This window comes from Pan paniscus, chromosome 14, assembly GCF_029289425.2.
Source record: "Pan paniscus chromosome 14, NHGRI_mPanPan1-v2.0_pri, whole genome shotgun sequence".
Lineage (NCBI taxonomy): Eukaryota > Metazoa > Chordata > Mammalia > Primates > Hominidae > Pan > Pan paniscus.
This window is the reverse complement of record NC_073263.2, coordinates 113970286-113993646: the sequence shown is the minus strand read 5'-3', so window position 1 is coordinate 113993646 and position 23361 is coordinate 113970286. Positions and strand designations below refer to the sequence as shown.

General features: G+C 43.8%; 1 protein-coding gene across 10 annotated transcripts in view; it reads left to right on the top strand.

The window, feature by feature from the left end:
* TUBGCP3 (tubulin gamma complex component 3) overlaps positions 1-17540 on the top strand; it is a 103832-nt gene extending 86292 nt beyond the window's left edge. For 4 of the 10 annotated variants that reach the window (XM_003832096.4, XM_008957465.4, XM_063595875.1 and 1 more), the window contains 3 exons: positions 3109-3249; positions 12975-13091; positions 16400-17540. In XM_003832096.4, coding sequence (XP_003832144.1) covers positions 3109-3249; positions 12975-13091; positions 16400-16558 — 417 coding nt within the window. In that variant the 3' untranslated portion in view covers positions 16559-17540. Of the gene's footprint in view, positions 1-3108; positions 3250-3353; positions 11997-12974; positions 13092-16399 lie in introns of those variants that run through there. The other 6 variants (XM_008957466.4, XM_008957468.4, XM_063595876.1 and 3 more) reach the window with 2 other exon arrangements.
* The last annotated feature ends 5821 nt before the right edge of the window (positions 17541-23361 follow it).

Genomic DNA, 23361 nt, shown 5'->3' with positions numbered 1-23361 from the left:
GACACAGGCTCTGCAGCCAGGTAGACCGAGGGTGGAGTTTCACTTCATAGCTTTTGACTCCAGTGTTCTGTTTTAAAAGGGCATGGTCCTAGTCTCTTCAACAGATTTGTAAGAATTGTATAATTCAAGTATAATGTTGACCATAGTGGCTGGCAGATAGGTGTTAGTTGCTATTTTGTGCTGGTGTGTGTGTTTTACAGAGGTGTTTACAGTCACTAGATTTCATGCATTTCAGAAAATGTTTGAACTACTGAGGACTATACCCATACTGATATCAGTCCAGTTGTGGCAAATAAGTAACACTCCACACAGCTTACGGAGAATGTAGGAGACTTAGTCCACTTACAGATGTGAACCTTCTGTACGAGATAAATTGTCATAGCTTTTGCCCCTAGATGATTTCCACTGGTAAGAACCCTATCCGGGGGAGAAAATCTTCCCACCTGTAGCACAGTGCCCTTGTGAAAGTGGGAAGCGGGGTCTTCACGTGTGCGTTGGTCCCACCTGACGTTGTTGAAGGTGTCATGCCGGAGGCTTCATGGTCATTTCTGAACTTGCCTTTGCTGATGGCTTTACTCTTAATTTGACGATTTGTTTAAAATGAGCTTAAAAAAAAAAACAAAAAACCCAGTATGTAAAGCAGATTAAAACAATCTATTATTGACATAAGCAATTTTAAGTATAACATTTTTATTATGTCACTCACTAAGAAAACCAAGGCGGTTCTGATACATATAATCTTGAAGCTGGAGGCTGTGCATGTTTTTGTGTTTTTTGTTTGCGCATTGTTGAGAGAAATTGTGAATTGCAGAGTGAATTGGTACCACTGATGTTGCGAAAGAACGGCCTCCTGCAGGTGCCCTGTGTGGACAGATTGTCAGCAGAGCCCTGCCTGGCAGCCTGAGCTTGAAGTCAATGTCAGTGGGTCACCTTGTAGATAGATTAACTCTTGCAAACATAATAAATTATTCTTTATTAGACTACATAAAGAAACAAATTAGATAAATCTTTACTAAAAACAACAGATTAAACCGTCTGTATCTTTTATGTTGCTTATTTAAGACCCTGTCAAAAGGACAGAACAGCTCTAAGATGAGAACTTGTAAGATGGAAGATGTGTTTGCCGCATTAATCATGTGGTGGTTTTATGTTAGGAACAGCATCCCCTGATCACATCCTTCTGTCATTTGCCAAATCAGTCCACATTGTTTTTGTTGCCATGTAATTTGAAGACCTGGTTGCATAAGTGCATTGTAGTAAGTGAAAGAGAGCATGGGCTGTTCACTGCCGAATACCAAGTTCTCCTGCATCAGTTTGTTCCAAAACCCATTCAGCAAATACTCATTTCAGCTTTGTCTCACTTGAGATCAGACATCAGTTCAACTCTGAACGGTGCTGCTGTGACTTAGCAAATGAATTTTGAACCGAAGCATTGCCATGCTTTCATAACGGAAAATATTTTTGTAGAATAGTATTAGTCCATTAGACAATGGGTGATGAGAAGTGGCTTTGCAAATGTCTTCATTAACTGTAAAGTTGTGTTAAAAATAGAGTTAACTCAACATCTTAGTTTCTCCCCAAATCAACTGTATTGTGTCTTCCCAACCACAGGCTTGGAACCTCTCCTGTTATCTCGGTTTCTTTTATGCTTCTCAAGTACAGTTGTGTCATTTTTCTCCTATAAACTTCTTGCAAATCTTTTGTTACATTATTGCTACATTTGAGAAATTTGGCTGGTCTGAAATGGTATTGATTTTGTTATTTCGATCTCTAATTTTTCTAGTCTAATATTTTCTTGGCGCATATTTTTTATAAGTAAAACCAGTTTTGTTTCTTTCATTTCACACAGTCTGCCTTTGCTTCTTTTTCACACTTCGGAGTGTTAGCTAGGCTGACTCTAAGCACAAAGGGAATCCCAGTCTTATTCCTGACGTTAAAGTGATGCTTTGTTGCTTCATTGTTGGCTGTTTTGTTTGCAAAGACATCTGATAGGACCCTTGTCAAGCTAAGAGGGTTCTGCCCTAGTCCTAGTTTGCTTAGATGCCTTATTTAAATTATGAGTGGGTGTTGAATTTTATCACAATTTTCTTCTGCACTATTGAAATTACCCCCCGCTCAGCCCTCAGACTGTTAGTGTGTTTTTTCAAACCTAAGATGGCAGAGGGTAGAGTTAACCTTTCTCTTCAGTCATAGCACACTGCCATCAGTGGTCCGTGAAAAGCCTCTCATATTTTGTTAGGTTTAATTTTATCCCCTTCCCTGCCAATACCCCAATTCCACCCTCCTCTGCCTGTACCCCCTTCCCTGCTGTTTGCATCAGCTTTAATGTATTTGCTGTATGGCCTTGGGTATATAGATGGTATTTTCTGTGTATACATTTTTAATTTATGTAAATGATTTTGTGCTGTAGATTTCATTGTGTCCTTCCATGCCACAATAGGAGAAAGATTAATGAGGTACAGTAGTTGTTTACTGAAGATTACTGGGCAGTAGTTATAAGCAATGAACGGAAGATACCTGCTGTGACACTGATATTTGTTTAAAACATTAGGAGTTTTTTCCTCATGTTAAGGTATCCTTTTATTCCTGGTATAAAATATGATACATTTTTTAAAAACCTTGCTGAATTTGCTTTTTATATTTTACTAAGTATTTCCTTTCTCATATTTTTGATTACCTGCTTTTGCTATATCTAAAAAAAAAATGGAGATGCTTTCCTATTCTTTTTTCAATCTTGGAATAGTTCTACTCATTACTACCTGCTATCTAGCTTTGAAATTTGGGCAGAACTTCATTTTTGTAAACTTGTGAGGATTGGAGATGATTTGCAGAGAGCTCCTGGCCCACCGTGGGACTTGGGCAGTCACGATTGCTCTTGTTACGGGTGCAGCTGCAGGATGGTCACGTTTTGCTGGTGCCCAGCACAGCGCTGCTCAGCAGGAGGGTTCAGGAAATGTGTGGTGAGGGAATGAATGAACAGCTAATGAACACTTTGGGAATTTCAGTTGATATCTTGTTTTCTAATATCTTTTCACTAAATATCAATGTTTTGTTTAAGAAACTTAGCTGGTTGAGGCTCTATTCATAAATCATTGTCATCTCTTTCAGGCACTTTTAAATCAACTTAGAGCTGTGTTTGATCAAATTATTGAACTTCAGAATGCTCAAGATGCAATATACAGAGCTGCTCTGGAAGAATTGCAGAGACGATTACAGTTTGAAGAGAAAAAGAAACAGCGTGAAATTGAGGTATGGTCTTTACACTTGTGAATTTATCTATTTGAATAATGAACTCCTTGCCACACACGATAATCTCAAATGCCAACAAATAACTTTCTTGCCAAAATTGTCAGACAGGTTGAGATGTGCCTATACTGCGTTTGAAGTCCCGAGAAATCACTGACAGTTGTAAAGAGGGAGGGACCACCCTCACTGGCATCATCATCCTGTTTCACAAAATAAATAAAAACAGCAGCATTCATGAGAATTACAAGTCTCCTGCCCGTTTTCATTACTGAGTGCCACAATGCCGATGTCACCCGTCGGAATCTCCACAGCTGCCTCCGCTCTGCATCGCTCTGTGTTTGAAGCTTGTGGATCATGCACCATGCTGCATTTTGCAAACGTGTGCATCTACAGGTGCTCCTCAACTTAGAGCAGTCTTATGTCCCAATGAGCACATTCTACACTGAAAGTGCATTTCATATAATATAGATGGAGCATCCCTAATCTGAAATACAAAATACGAAATGCTCCTAAACCCGAAACTTTTTCATCACTGACATGACGTCACAAGTGGGAAATTCCACACCTGACTCCTTTGCTTTCTGATGGCTTATTGTACACAAACTTTGTTTCCTGCAGAAAATTATAAAAAATATATAAAATTACCTTCAGGCTACTATGTATTTAAGGTGTGTATGAAGCATAAATGAATTTCATGTGTAGACTTGCATCCCCTCTCCGAGATACCTCGTTATGTATATGCAAATACTGCAAAATCTGAAATTCAAAATACTTCTGGTCCCAAGCATTTCAGATAAAGGATACTCAACCTGTACCCCAATAAACCCATCGTTAAAGTAGAAAAAATCTTAAGTCAAACGATCTTAAGTTGGAGACCTTATATGTATGTTTATATACCTGTAATGCAAGTATATATGTATATATAATATGTATAGGTATATATGCATGTGTATGTGTTTATGTGTGTGTGTGCTTTGCATATATGTGTGTTTACAGGTACATGCATGTGTGTGTGTGTGTACATGTATATGTACATGAACCAAATTTCTGTACTTAACGATTATTTTCAGATTTGTTAAGCAAGTTTGGCTGTTTATGGGATTTCTTTTATTTACTATAATCTGTTTAATCTTTTACTTTTTCAGGATACAGTCATGTACCACATGATGTTTTGGTCAATGACAGACTGCATATATGACAGTAGTCCCATAAAATTATAATGCCATATTTTCACTGTACCTTTTCTATGTTAGATATGTTAGATACCCAATACTTACCATTGTGTTACAGTTGCCTACAGCATTTAGTACAGTCACACGCTGCCCAGGTTTGTAGCCTAGGAGCATAGGCTGTGCCATATAGCCAGGGTGTAGTCAGCTGTACCACTGAGGTTTCTGTAAGGCACTCAGCGATGTTCACATAGGGACAAAATCACCTAACGATGCGTTTCTCAGCATGTGTCTGTCTTTAATGTCATATGATGGTACTAACTCTTGGGATTGTCAAAGACATTATTCAGTCAATACAGTTTGGTTAGTTTTACTTTTGAGTATTGTTTCTCTTAAAACCTGTGTTAGAGGACCATATGTAGCTTAGAGAGTCCTCAACCACTGGGTGCACAAGTTATTTCTTTGGTATTTTTTGGAAACATTTGTATCGCTAAGGGCTCTCATCATTCAAAGCGAATTTTGGTAATTCTGAAGTGTTGTAGAGTTGGCACACAGAAGTTCCTGGGCCTTGTCCAGGCAACCCTATGGATAACTTAAAGTCGGACATACTCACGATTCTACCTAACTCTATAACTTACTGGCTTTGCGCCTTTGGGTGGCTCACCCCTCCAAGATGTCGTTTCCTTATTTGTAAAATGGGTGATAAGGAATATGACCTCACAGAGTCACTTATCTATGTGTGATGATATATGACGCTTATTTAGTAGGCATTCAAGTGCATGCTGGCCACTGCCATTTGTAAAACTGCCCACGTGCCCCAAGAAGCTTCCCTTCTAGAGAATTACTAAACTGTCTCAAAATTGACCAAAATCACTCCGATTTTTTTTTTTTTTTGAGAGGGAGTCTCACTCTGTCGCCCAGGCTGGAGTGCAGTGGCGCGATCTCGGCTCACTGCAGGCTCCGCCTCCTGGGTTCACGCCATTCTCCTGCCTCAGCCTCCCAAGTAGCTGGGACTACAGGTGCCTGCCACCACGCCCGGCTAATTTTTTGTATTTTTAGTAGAGACAGGGTTTCACTGTGTTAGCCAGGGATGGTCTCGATCTCCTGACCTCATGATCCGCCCGCCTCGGCCTCCCAAAGTGCTGGGATTACAAGCATGAGCCACCGCGCCCGGCTACTCCTTCGGATTTTAACCCTGTGCTAATAGCGTGTCCTCTGGCCGTGTGGGAGTGGAAGGTTCTCTTGGGCAGTTAGCCGTCACAGTGAGTGGGACAGATGCATAGGCCAAGTCCACGCTGATTCAGGATATTCCATTCAGACTTGCTTAAGGATGCAGGAAGAGACACAAAAGCTAAAACCATATCTGAGAAGTTATTTAAGTTTAAAAGGCAAGATAATCTTCAAAGCCATCATTTCGACCTGAGGTGCCCTGAAAGTTCTGAAGAGATCATGCAAGTCGCCTCCTGGAAAGATGACAGAGCCCTGGGTGTGTGCTGGGACCGAAGCAGCGCCCGCCTGCTGCACCCCCTGGTGCCACCATGTTCTTATGCCGCCATTGGGTGGGGGACTCCAAAGGGCCCTTCTCTTCCTCCTCATGGCTCTTCTGTTTCTTTCCACTTTTCTTCTCACACGCAATAGATATCAATTTATAGTGATATTTCCAATTCAAATGTAGGATTAAAGGACTTTTACTTGTTTCATTTTTTATCAATATATCTCCAGTGTTGAAAACATTGATTTCTAACATGATCATACTTAATTATTTGCCATCTTACGATAATGCATCCATGCATGCACCCATACACGTGACTGTCTCAGAATAAGAATCTCGATGCTGCTGCTGATATGGGAACAGTATAGTTTTGAAAATAGTTTTACTTTTTTTGCAGTTTTTTTTGAGGGAAAAAATATTTCTTCTTGTATTCTAATAATTTTTAAAAAATTTTTGCCAAAAATTTTTCCACTAAATAGATGCATTCAAATTCCATGTGGTAATGTCCTTGAAATAAGTGCTCCCGTAAGGCTCTCCCACCAACTCACTGCACAGTTAGGTTAAGTGGTTTCATTTTGGCTTTTAATTTTTAGGGATTGCTTTTACTTATAAAACAGAATTGAATATAGTTATCTAAGATAGTAACCTGATGCCAAAACAAAGCATTTGGGTAGTTTAGCTTTTGTTTCTCTCTGTGTCCTAGTCTCCCTTGTAAACATGGATTGGGAAATCCACAGTATTATCACACTGATAGATCAAAATGATAATGTGTTACAAACAAGTTTCAGCTTATTCCAAGAATAGAACCCTCCCTGTTATCATTCTAATAAAGATATTGTAATTCATGTTTATAAACTGAAGGGGAAAAATTATATGATCATCTCAATAGATGGAAAAAATCATTTAATACCAAGTAAAACCCATTAAAAAGGTTTGCATGAATAATTTTATAAGACGACATCATTCTTGGGGGTGAAATATTGGAAGCACATCCCTGAGACAGAGTGAGACATACACGCTCCTGCACGATGGTCCCAGCCAGGGCTACGAGCTGAGAGGAAGTACAGAGAGAAGGAAGGAAAGCTGGCATTTTGTTGTTGTTACAAAAGTCTGGTTGTGTAGAAACTAGACCCCTGTCTCTTGCCATGTACAAAAATCAAATCGAAATGGATTAAAGACTTAAATCTAAGACCTCACATTATGGAAATACTAATGGAAAACACTGGGGGGAAACTCTAGGACATTGGTCTGGGCAAAATGTCTTGAGTAATACTCTGCAAGCACTGGCAGCCAAAGCAAAAATGGACAAATGGGGTCACATCAAGTTTAACAAGCACCCAAAGGAAACAATCAACAAAGTGAAGAGGCAGCCCAGAGAACGGGAGAAAATATCTGCAAACTACCCATTGGCGAGGGATTGATAACCAGAATATATTAGGAGCCCAAACAGCTCAACAGGAAAAAAATCTAGTAATTCAGTTAAGAAAGGAAAAGGATCTGAATCAACATTTCTCGAAAGAAGACAATGGAAATGGCAAAAAGGCTTATGAAAAGGTGCTCAACATCATGGGTTATCAAAGAAATGCAGATCAAAACTACAGTGAGCTATCATCCCACCCCAGTTAAAATGGCTTTTATCCAAAAGTCAGGCAAGAACAAATGCTGGCGAGGATGTGAAGAAAAGGGAACCCTCACACACTGCGGAGGGAACATGGATTAGTCCAGCCACTATGGATATAAGTTTATAGTTGAGTACATGTATGTCCTTAAGTTATCGAATAAGATCATAGTAGTTAAAAGAGTGGTGTGGCTCAAGGAAAGACAAGTAATTGGAACAGGGTAAGGTCCAGAAGCCCACAGGTAGAGACTGTTGCTCCGTGGCCTGTGGTGCTGAGAGCCGTGGGGCCTGGGCCTAAGTCGGCAGCACTGGCTAATTTTAAACAGCTCAAAATATACTATTTTACTATACTAAGTTTAGATGTTTGATGTTAAAATTTTAAAGGCATACACCAACAAATGCTGGTGAGGATGTGAGAAGACTCTTACGCTGCTGGTTCTGGATAAACTGGAATAACCACTTTGGAATACTGTTAGGCAGGAACCAGTGCCGAACTCAGGACTACTCTGACCCAGCATTCTCTCTCCTAGGTGTAGTGCCCAACAGAAGTGCGTCTCAGGCACACCAGGCCTCGTTCCCATAGCTAGAGCGTCTCAGGCACACCAGGCCCCGTTCCCATACCTAGAGCGTCTCAGGCACACCAGGCCCTGTTCCCAAAGCTAGAGTGTCTCAGGCACACCAGGCCCCGTTCCCATAGCTAGAGCGTCTCAGGGACACCAGGCCCTGTTCCCAAAGCTAGAGTGTCTCAGGCATACCAGGCCCCGTTCCCATAGCTAGAGTGTCTCAGGGACACCAGGCCCCATTCCCAAAGCTAGAGTGTCTCAGGGACACCAGGCCGTGTTCCCAAAGCTAGAGTGTCTCAGGCACACCAGGCCATGTTTCCATAGCCAGAGCATCTCAGGGACACCAGGCCATGTTCCCATAGCCAGAACGTCTCAGGGACACCAGGCCCCATTCCTATAGCCAGAGTGTCTCAGGCACACCAGGCCATGTTCCTATAGCTAGAGCATCTGAGGGATACCAGGCCCTGTTCCCATAGCTGGAGCATCTCAGGCACACCAGGCCCTGTTCCCAAAGCTAGAGTGTCTCAGGCACACCAGGCCATGTTCCCATAGCCAGAGTGTCTCAGGGACACCAGGCCACGTTCCCATAGCCAGAGCGTCTCAGGGACACCAGGCCCTGTTCCCATAGCCAGAGCGTCTCAGGCACACCAGGCCATGTTCCCATAGCCAGAGCGTCTCAGGCACGCCCGGCCTCGTTCCCATAGCTAGAGCGTCTCAGGCACACCAGGCCCTGTTCCCAAAGCTAGAGTGTCTCAGGCACACCAGCCCCCGTTCCCAGAGCTAGAGCGTTTACAGGGACACCAGGCCCCGTTCCCAAAGCTAGAGTGTCTCAGGCACACCAGGCCGTGTTCCCAAAGCCAGAGTGTCTCAGGCACACCAGGCCCCGTTCCCAAAGCCAGAGCGTCTCAGGGACACCAGGCCCTGTTCCCAAAGCTAGAGTGTCTCAGGCACACCAAGCCCCGTTCCCATAGCTAGAGTGTCTCAGGGACACCAGGCCCTGTTCCCAAAGCTAGTGTTTCAGGCACACCAGGCCATGTTCCCATAGCCAGAGCGTCTCAGGCACACCAGGCCACGTTCCCATAGCTAGAGCATCTCAGGGACACCAGGCCATGTTCCCATAGCTAGAGCGTCTCAGGGACACCAGGCCATGTTCCCATAGCTAGAGCGTCTCGGGGACACCAGGTCATGTTCCCATAGCTAGAGCGTCTCAGGGACACCAGGCCCCGTTCCCAAAGCTAGAGTGTCTCAGGCACACCAGGCCCCGTTCCCATAGCTAGAGCGTCTCAGGGACACCAGGCCCTGTTCCCATAGCCAGAGCGTCTCAGGGACACCAGGCCATGTTCCCATAGCCAGAGCGTCTCAGGGACACCAGGCCATGTTCCCATAGCCAGAGCGTCTCAGGGACACCAGGCCATGTTCCCATAGCTAGAGCGTCTCAGGGACACCAGGTCATGTTCCCATAGCTAGAGCGTCTCAGGGACACCAGGTCATGTTCCCATAGCTAGAGCGTCTCAGGCACACCAGGCCCCGTTCCCATAGCCAGAGCGTCTCAGGGACACCAGGCCATGTTCTGATAGCCAGAGCGTCTCAGGGACACCAGGCCCCATTCCCATAGCCAGGGTGTCTCAGGCAAACCAGGCCCTGTTCCCATAGCCAGAGCGTCTCAGGGACACCAGGCCATGTTCCCATAGCTAGAGCATCTCAGGGACACCAGGCCCTGTTCCCAAAGCCAGAGCGTCTCAGGGACACCAGGCCACGTTCCCATAGCCAGAGCGTCTCAGGGACACCAGGCCACGTTCCCATAGCCAGAGCGTCTCAGGGACACCAGGCCACGTTCCCATAGCCAGAGCGTCTCAGGGACACCAGGCCACGTTCCCATAGCCAGAGCGTCTCAGGGACACCAGGCCACGTTCCCATAGCCAGAGCGTCTCAGGGACACCAGGCCACGTTCCCATAGCCAGAGCGTCTCAGGCACACCAGGCCCCGTTCCCATAGCCAGGGTGTCTCAGGCACACCAGGCCCCGTTCCCATAGCCAGGGCTCCTCTGGGGGGAGAGGTGGTCATTGGAAGGGGCCACAGGAACATCTGGGTGCTGAGATGCCCTCGCTTGCATCTGCATGGGGGTGACATGCGCATATTCATCTTGTGATAACTTATTAAGCTGTTCATGTATGAGTTTTTACACTTTTTTATATGTGTTATACGACAGTAAAATAGTATATTTTAAAAATTTGTGTAAAGAAATAAAAGACAAAAGTTGGTGGGGAAAAGATGGGAAGTAGTGTAAATATTGTTATTTATCTTTTGTAACCAAGCATCAAAAGATATTGTTTAAAGCTCATAAATGAAGTAAAACAGGTATACATAGGTTGAAAGATGTTAGAGATATGAATAGAATGTTTCTAAAATCAGATGGCAAAAGGAAGGAGGACAATAATTATTATTGCCCAGATTAGAGTATTGATACCATCCAAAGAAGAAGATGATATGTTTTATGAAGTGAAGGTATAAAGGTAACCACTGGGACACAGTGTCACTGCCTGGCTGTTAGAAGAAATACAGGTGATATAGTAGAAGATTATCACCCTCAAACCGGAAAGCATAGTATAAATATGAAGACAGAACTAAGAGCAGATGTACATCACATCAATCAGGGGACTTGGGTTAAACCCACATAATGAAAGAAAAAGCTCCTCAATAGAGGATGGTGTTTGCTTGATGCCCCTGGGTGGGGGTGCTGGATGGCTTGTAGCTGAGGGCTGAAGGTCATTATCTGGGCAGACCTACAAATTGGGAAGTTCTGGCCGGGCGTGGTGGCTCATGCCTGTAATCCCAGCTCTTAGGGAGGCAGAGGTGGGAGCATAGCTTGAGCCCAGGAGTTGGAGAGCTGCCTGGGCAATATAGCAAGACCCCGTTCTCCACAAAAGGGTTGTTGGTGGGGAGAAAAGAAGACAAATTGGGAAGTTCTGGTGTAGAACGAGTGATGTAGATAGTTTATAAAGAAAACAGTGGACACAAACAAAGCATATAAAGCAAATTAAATTCTTCAAAGGAAAGCAGGTTGTGGTTCAGAGCACAAAACAGTAAACGTGGCAGGAAGGGCGCACTGGAGTGATGGGAGGTGCAGGGCACAGTGAGGCCCACGCAGTGTGGGCTTCCTGTAAGGCCCAGCTTGTGCCATATCAGTACTCACTTAGAAAACCACAAGCAAACAAGCAGAAATGGGTCAAAGCACATGGATTTTAGAAGACTATTTCAGTTTCTTACAGACTATGAAAGATAAAATGCACATAAATAAGGAAATATGAAAATTCATAACTGCCTATATTAATAAATTGGAGAGAATGAAAGTAAATAAACATCCCACTCAAAAAGTTGGAAAAGCAGGAATGAAACCTAAAGAAAAAGCCAAAGGACATAATTAGTAAAGATGAGAGCGAAAATCAGTGAATCGGAAACAAGTTAATAAAGTCCAAGAGCTGGGCCTTTTGGGGGGCCAAGGAGTGGAGGGAAATTAAGCCATGAATGAATCTGAGAGGTAGCGGGAGGAGAAGGCACAAACATACAAAACAAGTGAGAAAGAACTTACTCTTTCGCTCAGCTCTGTGGAAAAAAATCTACTTGAAGGAAATCATTTTCCATAGGTTTCCGAAATTGGCCCCATGAGAGAAAGGAAATTGTAAGCAGAGCAAATACTAAAGAAGAAACAAAGCCATCGAAGGGCTCCCACCAAAAAGCATCAGGTCAGCTGTGCTGAGAAAGACTCCCAAACGCACCGATGGTCAGCTTTGTGCTCTGTGAACTGTTCCAAGTTTCTAAATCGTGTAAGAAGAATCATGAAGCTGATACCCTATCTGAGAAAAAACAAATCTGGGTTGTAAATATTGATGGAGAAATCTCACATAAAATATAATTGAAAAAAGGCTAGATTTAAAAGCATAATTTATGAAGACTAGGATTTATTTCAGGAATGCATAGGTTTGGGAAATCCAGTAATATAATTCACCATATTTGACAAGTGAATTAAATCATGGCCAGGAGCGGTGGCTCCCGCCTGTAATCCCAGCACTTTGGGAGGCTGAGGCAGGCAGATCACCTGAGGTCAAGAGTTCGAGACAAGCCTGGCCAACATGGTGAAACCCTGTCTCTACTAAAAATACAAAATTAGCTGGGTGTGGTGGTTCATGCCTGTAATCCCGGCTACCTGGGAGGCTGAGGCAGAAGAATCACTTAAACCCAGGAGGCCGAGGTTGCAGTGAGCCGAGATCATGCCATTGTACTCCAGCCTGGGAGAGCGAAACTCCATCTCAAAAAACAAACAAACAAACATAATTCCTATATATGCTATCTGAGAAGACATTTAATCAAATTCATCATTGATTGAAAATGATCTTAAAAATAGAAATAAACGGGTATATCTCCAGTACCAAAAAGTACATCATGGTTAGGGAACTAGAAGCATTCTCACTAAAGTCAAGATAATAGTTTAAAGGGTGCTGACGCCTTGGGCCAGCTGGTTCCACTTTCACACATACTGTCTTTGTTATATAAAAACGTGTACAGCACGAGGGAAGGATAGAAGGCTGTTCATCCCATGAAATGAGATGAATTATATACCTTGTTACATGTTATACAATGTGATATTAAAAAACAACAGAGGCAGTCTCAAATGTGTTCATATGAAATATTTTCAACACACATTGTTAACTGGAAAAAGTAAGCTGGAGAGCAGTCTGGCATCAGAAAATTATTGTGAAAGTGTTGAACAGTACAGAGAGGCATAAAAAGCAGACACCTCCCGCTCCTCACATACCTGTTTTCAGCCCTACTCTGTAATCTGTTTTCCATCGTGATTTTACTGACATTTGGTACTTTTGATTGTTCAGGGCCAGTGGGGAGTGACGGCAGCAGAGGAAGAGGAGGAAAATAAGAGGATTGGAGAATTTAAAGAATCTATACCAAAAATGTGCTCACAGTTGCGAATATTGACCCATTTCTACCAGGTGTGTATGAGGATACAGAGTGGCTCTTCACACCACTCTGCCCATGTTCTGTACCTGACAGTTGTTTTCACAGTGATGAGAGCAGAGTCAGCCCTGTCAGTCTGACACTTATTTGTGTAGGTGTGAGTAGCACCCATGGTGGACCCTGTGACCCTCTGGGGGACTCAGGTATGCCTGGGCTCCGGGCAGTGCCAGTGTGCCATCAGTGAGAACCCTGGCCAAAGGGTGGCCCCTGTGGTGGGATGCGGGCACCCGGGGGTGGCCCCAGTGCTCCCCTGTGTTGGGGTGTGGGGACCTGGGCGTGGCCCCTGTGCTCCCCTGTGGTGGGTGTGGGGACCCGTGGGTGGCCCCTGTGCTCCCCTGTGGTGGGTGTGGGGACCTGGGGGTGGCCCCTGTGCTCCACTGTGGTGGGATGTGGGGACCTGGGGGTGGCCCCTGTGCTCCACTGTGGTGGGTGTGGGGACCTGGGGGTGGCCCCTGTGCTCCACTGTGGTGGGATGTGGGGACCTGGGGGTGGCCCCTGTGCTCCACTGTGGTGGGTGTGGGGACCTGGGGGTGACCCCTTTGCTCCCCTGTGGTGGGTGTGGGGACCTGGGGGCGACCCCTGTGCTCCCCTGTGGTGGGTGTGGAGACCTGGGGGTGGCCCCTGTGCTCCCCTGTGGTGGGATGTGGGGACCTGGGGGTGACCCCTGTGCTCCCCTGTGGTGGGTGTGGGGACCTGGGGGTGGCTCCTGTGCTCCCCTGTGGTGGGTGTGGGGACCTGGGGGTGACCCCTGTGCTCCCCTGTGGTGGGATGTGGGGACCTGGGGGTGACCCCTGTGCTCCCCTGTGGTGGGTGTGGGGACCTGGGGGTGGCCCCTGTGCTCCCCCGTGGTGGGATTGTGGGGACCTGCAGGCATCTCTGTAGCCTTCATTTGGGTTTTTCAGTGACTCCCAATGGGGACTGTCCCTGAGACAGCTGCCCAGCCTGGGTGAGGGGCCGGCAGCCAGCAGACATGGTGTAGACCCGGGAAGGCTGGGGACGGCTGCTCTGCATGTCTGTCCCTCTGCTTTTGCCTCCATGTATGGGTCCAGTTTCTCATTTCCTCCATTTCTCAATGTGATCTTACTGATAGTAGAGATGAAAAGATTTCATGAAAAATATTTCTGTTCAGTCGCTGATCACTAATCATGGAGCATCAAGCCTCCAGCCCTCCAACATCGTGGGTTTGTGTGCTGGTGCCTTCATGTGGTTTAAAATTGAAAGTGAGACCTCACTCGCTCTTTCTGTGGGCATCTAGTTTGCTTCCCAGGTCCTCAGACTTTTTTTTTTTTTTTTTTGAGACCAAGTCTTGCTCTGTCACCCAGGCTGCAGTGCAGTGGTGTGATCTTGGCTCACTGCAATCCCCGTCTCCTGGGTTCAAACGATGCTACTGCCTCAGCCTCCCGAGTAGCTGGGATTACAGGCACGCGCCACCACACCCGGCTAATTGTTGTATTTTTAGTAGAGACAGGGTTTCACCATGTTGGCCAGGCTGGTCTTGAACTCCTGACCTCAAGTGATCCACCCGCCTCAGCTTCCCAAAGTGCTGGGATTACAGGCATGAGCCACCATGCCCGGCCCTCATACTTTTTAAATATTTATTTTTCTTCAAGATAACTAAGGAGGAACGTTGTCCCTTTTACAAGTGGTCTTAGTCTGACCTTGGCCTACTTTTGCATTTTTGTTGAAGTTTCATAAAAGGGGGTAGTGACTGGCCAGCCATGTTCCGTGAACAGGCATCCCTGTTGGATGGTGTTTTGACACGATGCCTTCTTGAACTCATGTTATTTGTACAGTATGTATTCCTGTTTCTTAAAAATGGACACCTAATGGTTAGATCCATATGATTCACTAAAATCAGACATACAAATCCTTTGTATAGCTACAAAGGAGCAATGTGTAATTTTAAAGATTTGTCTGTGTGCTTATTTCTGAGACAACGATGTTCTTGTTTATGGTTACACATTTCCCTGAGGGAGTTAATACATTTTTAAAAAGTAATCTTAATCACTGTAATCCCAGTTTTACTCAAATTACAGTCTTAAATCTGAATGGTAATGATTTACAAAGAAGATTCTTTTCTGTAACAGCAGAAATCCGTCTCTGCTCTCTGTGGCGGTGCCAGCGACGGCAGGGTGTTATCGCCATTGACTGTGAAAGGACATCCAGTCTCAACCTGTGGAAGAAATATTCTTAGATTTCCTTTTAGTAGTTCCACAGACCGTTGTATTTCAGTTTCATCACATCATCACATAATAGGAAGTCACTGTCTATATTTTGGCAATATAACTTCTTAGGCGTGTTCTTCCCTCACCTAAAAAGGCAGTGATACACGCACACACACACACAGACACACACACAGACACACACACACACACACACACAGTGTTTGCCTGCTCAGAGGTGAAGTTACTTTATCAACACAGCAGAGCCTGTGCCCAGGCCTGCCTGTGAGCTTCGGCATTCGTGTTTCTGACCAGAAGCTGGGAAGGGGCAGTGACAGCTGGTGAAGACTTGGGCGGGGCTTGGTGAGGACGCAGTGCCTCAGTGAGTTTTCTCTGCAGATGAGGCCTTTCCAGGCCAGCAGTTCTGTGAACAGATCAGCACCCCGTGGCATGGAGCAGGCTCCAGCACTGGGCAGGGATGGGCCTGTACTCAGTATGCAAGTCTTTCAGCCTGAAATAGAAGCAGCCAGTCCTTTCGTCTTATCAGAGTTAGGGGAAACTTCTGTCACATCTTTAAAAACGCCCTCAGTAACAGGATGATGGCGATGCCAGTGCCCATGAAGAGGGCGGCTGCAGCCTCACGTCAAGCAGCTAGACCCAAAGACCCGACTGATGCTCTCAATTTGTTCTCCAGCAAGGGCTCTAGGATGAAATCCTCTTTCATGAGTCATATGAAAGATGAAATATGTGGCACTGAGTTTTGTATTCAAAATAGAATAGAATGTTCTAACATCTGTTACTTTGCTGTTTTGCTTATTCTTGTGGAACTTAAGAACAAAGTGAAAAAACCTATTGGTTGGTTGTTTTCAAATCAAATGTATTCTTCACTAATTTGTCCTTGTAAAAGGGCGCCCATTCCTAATGCAGGTGCACTGGCCGTGTGCACTCCAGGGTCCCAGCAGCTCTTGCTCCCTGGACACCTGCCCTGGTGGGCATTTACTAAGGGCCTGTTGATCTGGAAGGAAAAACAGACCCAACCCAAAGGAGATTAAGGTCCGGGGAATACGTTTGTGGGTCGTTCTTTTCTGAAACAATATTTTACTCCTTTTGCTTCTTTTTAGGGTATCGTGCAGCAGTTTTTGGTGTTACTGACGACCAGCTCTGACGAGAGTCTTCGGTTTCTTAGCTTCAGGCTGGACTTTAACGAGCATTACAAAGCCAGGGAGCCCAGGCTCCGCGTGTCTCTGGGTACCAGGGGGCGGCGCAGCTCCCACACGTGAAGCTCGCGATCCTCCCAGGGAGCTGCGGGTGATGTTCGTTGCACTGCTAGACACGAAATTCCCATCGACGTCCTGCAGGAACTGCATGCTGCAGGTGTCCTGCCCTTCCGCCCACGAGTGCGCCATGTTTCAGCGGAGCGGCGTGTGGGAGAAGCCACGTCGTGTTTCACATGTCGGAGTCGAATGCATTTGTAAATCACTAAGTCAAGTAGGCTGGCTGCACTGTTCACATTTGTCTCTAAAAGTCTTCATCGCTAAAAGATACCATAATTTGCTGAGGCTTCTTAAGCTTTCTATGTTATAATTTATATTTGTCACTTTAAAAAATCCATTTCTTTTAGAAAAAATTAGGGTGATAGGATATTCATTAGTTAAGATGGTAACGTCATTGCTATTTTTTTAACATCCTCTTTAGAGGTAATTTTTGTTAACATAACCAAAAATTAAATTGAAACAAAGTGTCCCAACTAAGAAAATATATAGAGCATTTTATTTTTTTTTAGTGTTGTAAAATATTAACCTCTGTGAGATCCTTTGTATCTTAATGCATTACCTTTACACATATTTATTCTTATTTTCTCTCCTTTCAGAGTTTACATTTTTATATTTAATTTACTATTTCAGATTTTTAAAATAGTATAGAAAAAAGTAGGAGGGATAGAGAACAAAAATACTCCTATACAGTGCAACCCAAATACCGCGAATGCATCAGCTAAAGCAGCGTGTAAATAGGAATGACGAGAAAGTTAATGGAGTATTTTATTTTCAAAGTTCCTGATAAGCATTGGAAAGAAATCGACATGGATAATGAAGATTTCCTTTTTCCTTGCCTATTTTTTCATTGTAAATATTTATATACTACTGACCAAGATGTTGGGGTGGGGGGGATTGTTTTTTGTAAAAATGTCATTATCAGGTCACATAAATCTGCCTTTATGTTGCATAAGTGAAAATTTAGAAAATTAAAAGCAATTATCTTTCAGATGCATTCGTTATTTCTTGAGTAGTTTATGAAGGGACAGTTTACTTGCTGGATTTGGGGGTTGAGGGTTGGTAGAATTTGATTTAATATAGTACAGCATATGAATTATTTAATCAGTGAAACCAGGAAAGTAGACTTTGTGTGACTTTTGGTGTAGAAGCAAAGGCAATGTCACCGCTCAGGTCTCAGGAGCGGTGCTTTAGTTATCTGAATCCACCTCTGACTCCTTTAGGTGTGGATTACCTTTAAAACTAAAGGGGCCGTCAGGAATCCTGGCCATGCAGAAATGAATCCATGGCAAAGGCCAGAAATTCAATGTAATTTTAGTTTTAAAGTTCATAAAATCAGAAATTTGAAACAGGTTTTTCTACTGCAAGGTTTTTTAGAAATTATTGCATATTGTTTATCTCCACGAGAGGTTTACCAAGGTAATTGACCATGCAGCCAGCTTTTATTTTATTTTATTCAGAGAGTTGTTCCAGGGATTAATCCTCAGTAGAAACCACCCTAGCAAAGGCCCCCCTCGATTTTAGGGATTACGACTCCATTGGAGTGTAGGAGTCACCAGGACTTAGGTCAGATTTGTGGGCTATGGAGGGCTTCCGGGAGGTGCGGCCCTGGGGGGTGCCTGCGGGTCTGGAGGGTGGGAGCTGGGATGGGGTGAGGCCTCTGAGGAGCTGCGTGAGACCCACTCTCCGTCATTGTGGATGCACAGTCAGGCCCCTTAGGGAGCCAGGGCCCCAAAACCCAGCATCAGCCAAGCATGGATGACTTGGGGGCTCCACACTGGGGTTGTGCGGAAAGGAAAACCCACAGTGTGGGCGACCGCACCAAGCTCTGGGAGGGTCACGTCTTTATCCAGAAAATGCTAACCACTCTTACCTGTCACGCTTGTTGTAAATATTAGTGATGCTGTATCTATAGGGTCCTGGGCAGCTCAAGCAGGCCACCTGGCTCCATCTGCGAGGACACCTCTTACCCACCAGGAAGTTTGGTGACTGCGGCCGAGGGCACAGATATCCTTTGTTAGAAGGGCTGGCCGCCCTCATATCCTGTTGCATGGGCAGGTTCGACTGGAGAGGGGAATATTCTTGCCTTTCTTGCCTGGTTGTCGACTGCAGTGTTCATGGCATCATGATTCTCAAGTCCCTCTGGAAAAATGTGCCTCCAGACATTAAAATGTAGGACAGAAGGACACAGCTTTGTTGAAGGAAAAGAGTACTTTTATCAAATAGCCACAGGCATGCTTGAATCGTGTTATGAGGCATATGTGGAAGAGATGTGTGGTGCAGCAGAGGCATATATAAGGGGCAGCCTTCATCCATAAACGATGCATGTGTTCTGAGCGCCCCACTGTGTGACCATTCCCCAGCCTCTCTCCCTCTTCTCAGCCCTCCGAATTCCCAGACACAGCAATATAGAAATAAGGCCAGTTAACCCTACGGTGGCTTCTAAGTGTTCAAGTGAAAGGTAGAGTCACACGTCTCCCACTCTAAATCAAATGCTAGAAATGACTAAGCTCAGCGAGGAAGGCATGTTGAAAGCTGACAGGTCAAAAGGCCTCTTCCGCCAAACAGCTGGTCATGTGAATGCAAAGAAGTTCTTGAAGGAAATTAAAAGTGCTACTCCAGTGAACACAGAAAGATAGGAAAGCAAAGCAACCTTATTGCTGATACGGAGAAAGTTGTAGTGGTCTGGTTAGAAGATCAAACCAGCACAACATTCACTTAAGCTAAAGCCTAATCCAGAGCAAGGCCCTAACTTCAATTCTGTGAAGGCTGAGAGAGGTGAGGAGGTTGCAGAAGAAAAGTTGGAAGCTAGCAGAGGTTGATTCATGAGGTTGAAGGAAAGAAGCCGTCTCCGTAACACAGAAGTGCAAGGTGAAGCAGCAAGTGCTGATGGAGAAGCTGCAGCAAGTCATCCAGAAGATCTAGCTGAGATAACAGATCATTCATGAAGGTGGCCACACTAACACATTTTCACTGTAGATGAAAGGGCTTTCTATGGGAAGAAGATGCTATCTAGGACTTTCATAGTTAGAAGTCAGTGCCTAGCTTCAAAGGAGGGGTTGATTGTCTTGCTAGGGGCTAGTTAATGCAGCTGGTGATGTTAAGTTAAAGCCAATGCTCACTGGCCATTCTGAAAATCCTAGGGCACTGAAGAGGGATGCTAAATCTACTCTGCCTGTGCTCTATAAATGACACAACAAAGCCTGGATGACAACACATCTATTTACAGCCTGGTTTACTGAATATTTTAAATCCCCCTCGAGATCGATTGCTCAGAAAAAAAGGTTATTTTCAAAATATTACTGCTCATTGATAGTGTACCTGGTTGCCCACGAACTCTGAGGGAGTTGTACAAGGAGATACATGTTGTTTTCATGTGTGCTAAGACGGCATCCTTTCCACAGGATCAGGAGTAATTTCAACTTTCAAGTCTTATGATTTAGGAAATACGGTTTGTAAGGCTATAGCTGCCATAAATAGTGCTTCCTCTGATGGATCTTGGAAAAGTAAACTGAAAACCTTCTGGAAAGGATTCACCATTCTAGATGCCATTATGAACACGATTCGTGGGAGGAGGTAAAAATGTCAGCATAAACAGGAGTTTGGAAGACGATGATTCCAATCATCATGGATGACTGAGGGGTCAAGACATCAGGGAGGAAGGAACTGCAGATGTTGTGGGGCTAGTAAGAGAAGTAGAATTAGAAGCGGAGCCTGAAGATGTGACTGAACTACTGCAATCTTAGGATCCAACTTAAATGGATGAGGAGTTGCTCATTCATCTAGCCATCTAGTTGCAACATGCATCTATCCATCATCTTTGCTTATGGATGAGCAAAGAAAGTGGTTTCTTGAGATGGAATCCACTCGTGGTGAAGATGCTGTGGAGATTGCTGAAATGACAACAAAAGATTTAGAATATTCCATAAACGCAGTTGATAAAGCAGTGGCAGGGTTTGAGAGGATTGTCTCCAATGTTGAAAGAAGTTCTGTGGGTAAAATGCTGTCCAACAGTATCACATGCTACAGAGAAATCTTTTGCAAAAGGAAGAGTGGATTGATGTGGCAAACTTCATTGCTGTCTTTTTTAAAAAACTGCCACTGCCACTCTAACCTTCAGCAACCACCACCCTGATCAGCCAGGAGGCATCCACATCTAGGCAAGACCTTCCACCAGCAAAAAGAGGACAACTTGCTGAAGGCTCAGATGGCCATTAGCATACTTCAGCAATAAAGTATTGTTTAAGTATGCACATTGGTTTTTTAGGCATTGTCTGTTGCACACTTAATAGACTATAGTGTAAACATAATTTTTGGATGCACTCACTTGGAAACCAAAAAATTTGTGTGACTCATTTTATTGTGATACTCGCTTTCTTGTGGTCTGCAACCAGACCCATGATACCTCTGAGTCCTGCCATATTCTTTGGTATGGAAATAATGATCAAAAGAATGCAATTCAGTGTGTAAATGGTAGATGGGGCCAGGTTCTTTCTGTATGTGGTGAACCTGGACTGGACTGTGCAAGGGTCTATTGGAATATGACTTGGTGGAAAGAAAGGAAGAACAGCGGGTCAGATGAGCTCATGATGTGGTTCTTAAAATTTTGCCAACTGTCAGAAAAATCACCGTCTTGGACAAGTATTTGTACTAATGACTTGTAGTTTTAGCAGCATATGAATTGCTCGGCATCTTTGGTGGGCAGATTATAAAGAATGTCTCCACTTTCTACTATGGTTACCACACCATTCAGATATCCTAATTCTGAGGCAATGTATGCATTTTCATTAAGGTTTTCAAATTTGTTGGCATTCATTTTTACATAGATTCCTTGATAATTTTTCAAATATTCATTGTTGAGTTATAGTCCTTTCTTAATATTTTCTATTCATGGCTCTCTTTTTCCTTGCTGGTCACATTTACCAAATTTTGTTTATAGTTTATGTCTTTCAAGAATTATCTTTTTTGGGGGGGTGGGTGTTACTTATTTTACTATAGATACACTTTTTTTCTTTTGCTTTATTTATAAATTACTTTTTTTTTTTCCCCCTGAGATGGAGTTTTGCTCTTGTTGCCCAGACTGGAGCGCAGTGGCGTGATCTCGGCTCACTGCAATCTCTGCCTCCCAGGTTCAAGCGTTTCTTCTGCCTCAGCCTCCTCAAGTAGCTGGGACTACAGGTGCGTGTCACCACGCCTGGCTAATTTTTGCATTTTTAGTAGAGATGGGGTTTCACCATACTGGCCAGGCTGGTTTCGAACTCCTGACCTCAGGTGATCTGCTTGCCTGGGCCTCCCAAAGTCCTGGGGTTACAGGTGTGAGCCACTGTGCCTGGCCATAAATTACTATTTTATATTTAATATCTAAATTTGGTTTAATGTTTCATGAATTGAATGTGTATAGAATTTATTGTGTCATTGTTTAATAAGCATTTCCAACTGTGAATTATCCTCTGCATATAACTTTAGTTACTGTCACAGGTTTTTACATATATGGTTTATTTTCAATGTTATTAATACCTAACTAGTATGTAATTTCTGTTAATTTTCTTAATTCTGGATATAGTTAACATTTCAAAATTTCCAGGAAGTTTGGTTTTTTTCCTTTAATTTTTTTTCTTTTAGAAAAAGAAAAAGGGAAATTTGCCAAACATGTATCAAAATATATTATAAAGCTACAGTGTATAAAGCAGTGTGGTATAGGAACAGAAAGAAACATCCATGGAGCAGAATAAAATGACGAATTGCCAGTGTTTGCAGGTCATTAGTAGGTTCACTACAGAAATATGTCAAGTGTCGATTATTGAACAAATGCTTTGGGGTAAATTGTTTCAGGCACAAACCAGTTGGAGAAAATTTAAATTAAAGACTTTAACTCAGAAGAAAAATTCAGATAGATTAAATTCAGATGGGGTAAATATGAACGATTAAAAGCATAATTACTAGAAAAAAATGCAATATTTTTATAGTCCCAGGGTTTCTGGCTTTTAACATGACACCAAGGATGAAAACTATAAAGGAAGATGATGAAAGATTTAACTACGTAAAATGGAAAACTGTTTCCCAGTGAAAGTCAACATTACAATAGTCAAGACACATGACAGACTTAGAAAATCTAATTACAACATTGACCACAAAATCTACATTCTTAATTATAGCAGGCCCTTGTAAATGAATATAACGTCTACTAATAATTCCAAGCACATCAATGAGGAATTTAGGAAAGAAATACAAAACACACTAAAACATATAAAACACAAAGAAATATGCTCAGTTGTAGCCTCACTGGTTAGGTTGTTGTGACACAGAATATATTATTATGTTACTATTAACACAATTCAAGACTGTAATCTGATGTGTGTTGATGGGCGTGGGCAGCAGGAGTCCAACACTACAGCCCTGGAGGAAGTGTTCTTGCATAGCCCCTTCCCCACCCCTCGCGTCATGGTCCCATCTCCAGGCAGCCACCGCCCTGCTTTCTGTCATAGATGGCTCGCATTTTGTAGAATTCTGTTACATTTGGTTTGTCTGTGTCGGGTGTTTTCAGTAACGCTAATTATGTACAGGTGCATTTCATGTTGTTCCTGCATCAGAAGTTAGCTCTGCTTTCTTTCCGAGTAGCCCCTGCTGTGGCTGCATCACAGTGGGCTCATCCGTTCTCCTGTGTGGGCCTCTTTGGGTTGTTCCCAGTGTTTACTAGTACATTATAAACAAAGCTGCTGTGAACATTTGTGCACAAGCTATATGGATAAATGCTTTCATTTTTCTTGAGTAAATTCTTAGGAGAGGAATGGCTAGATCATGTGATAGGTTTA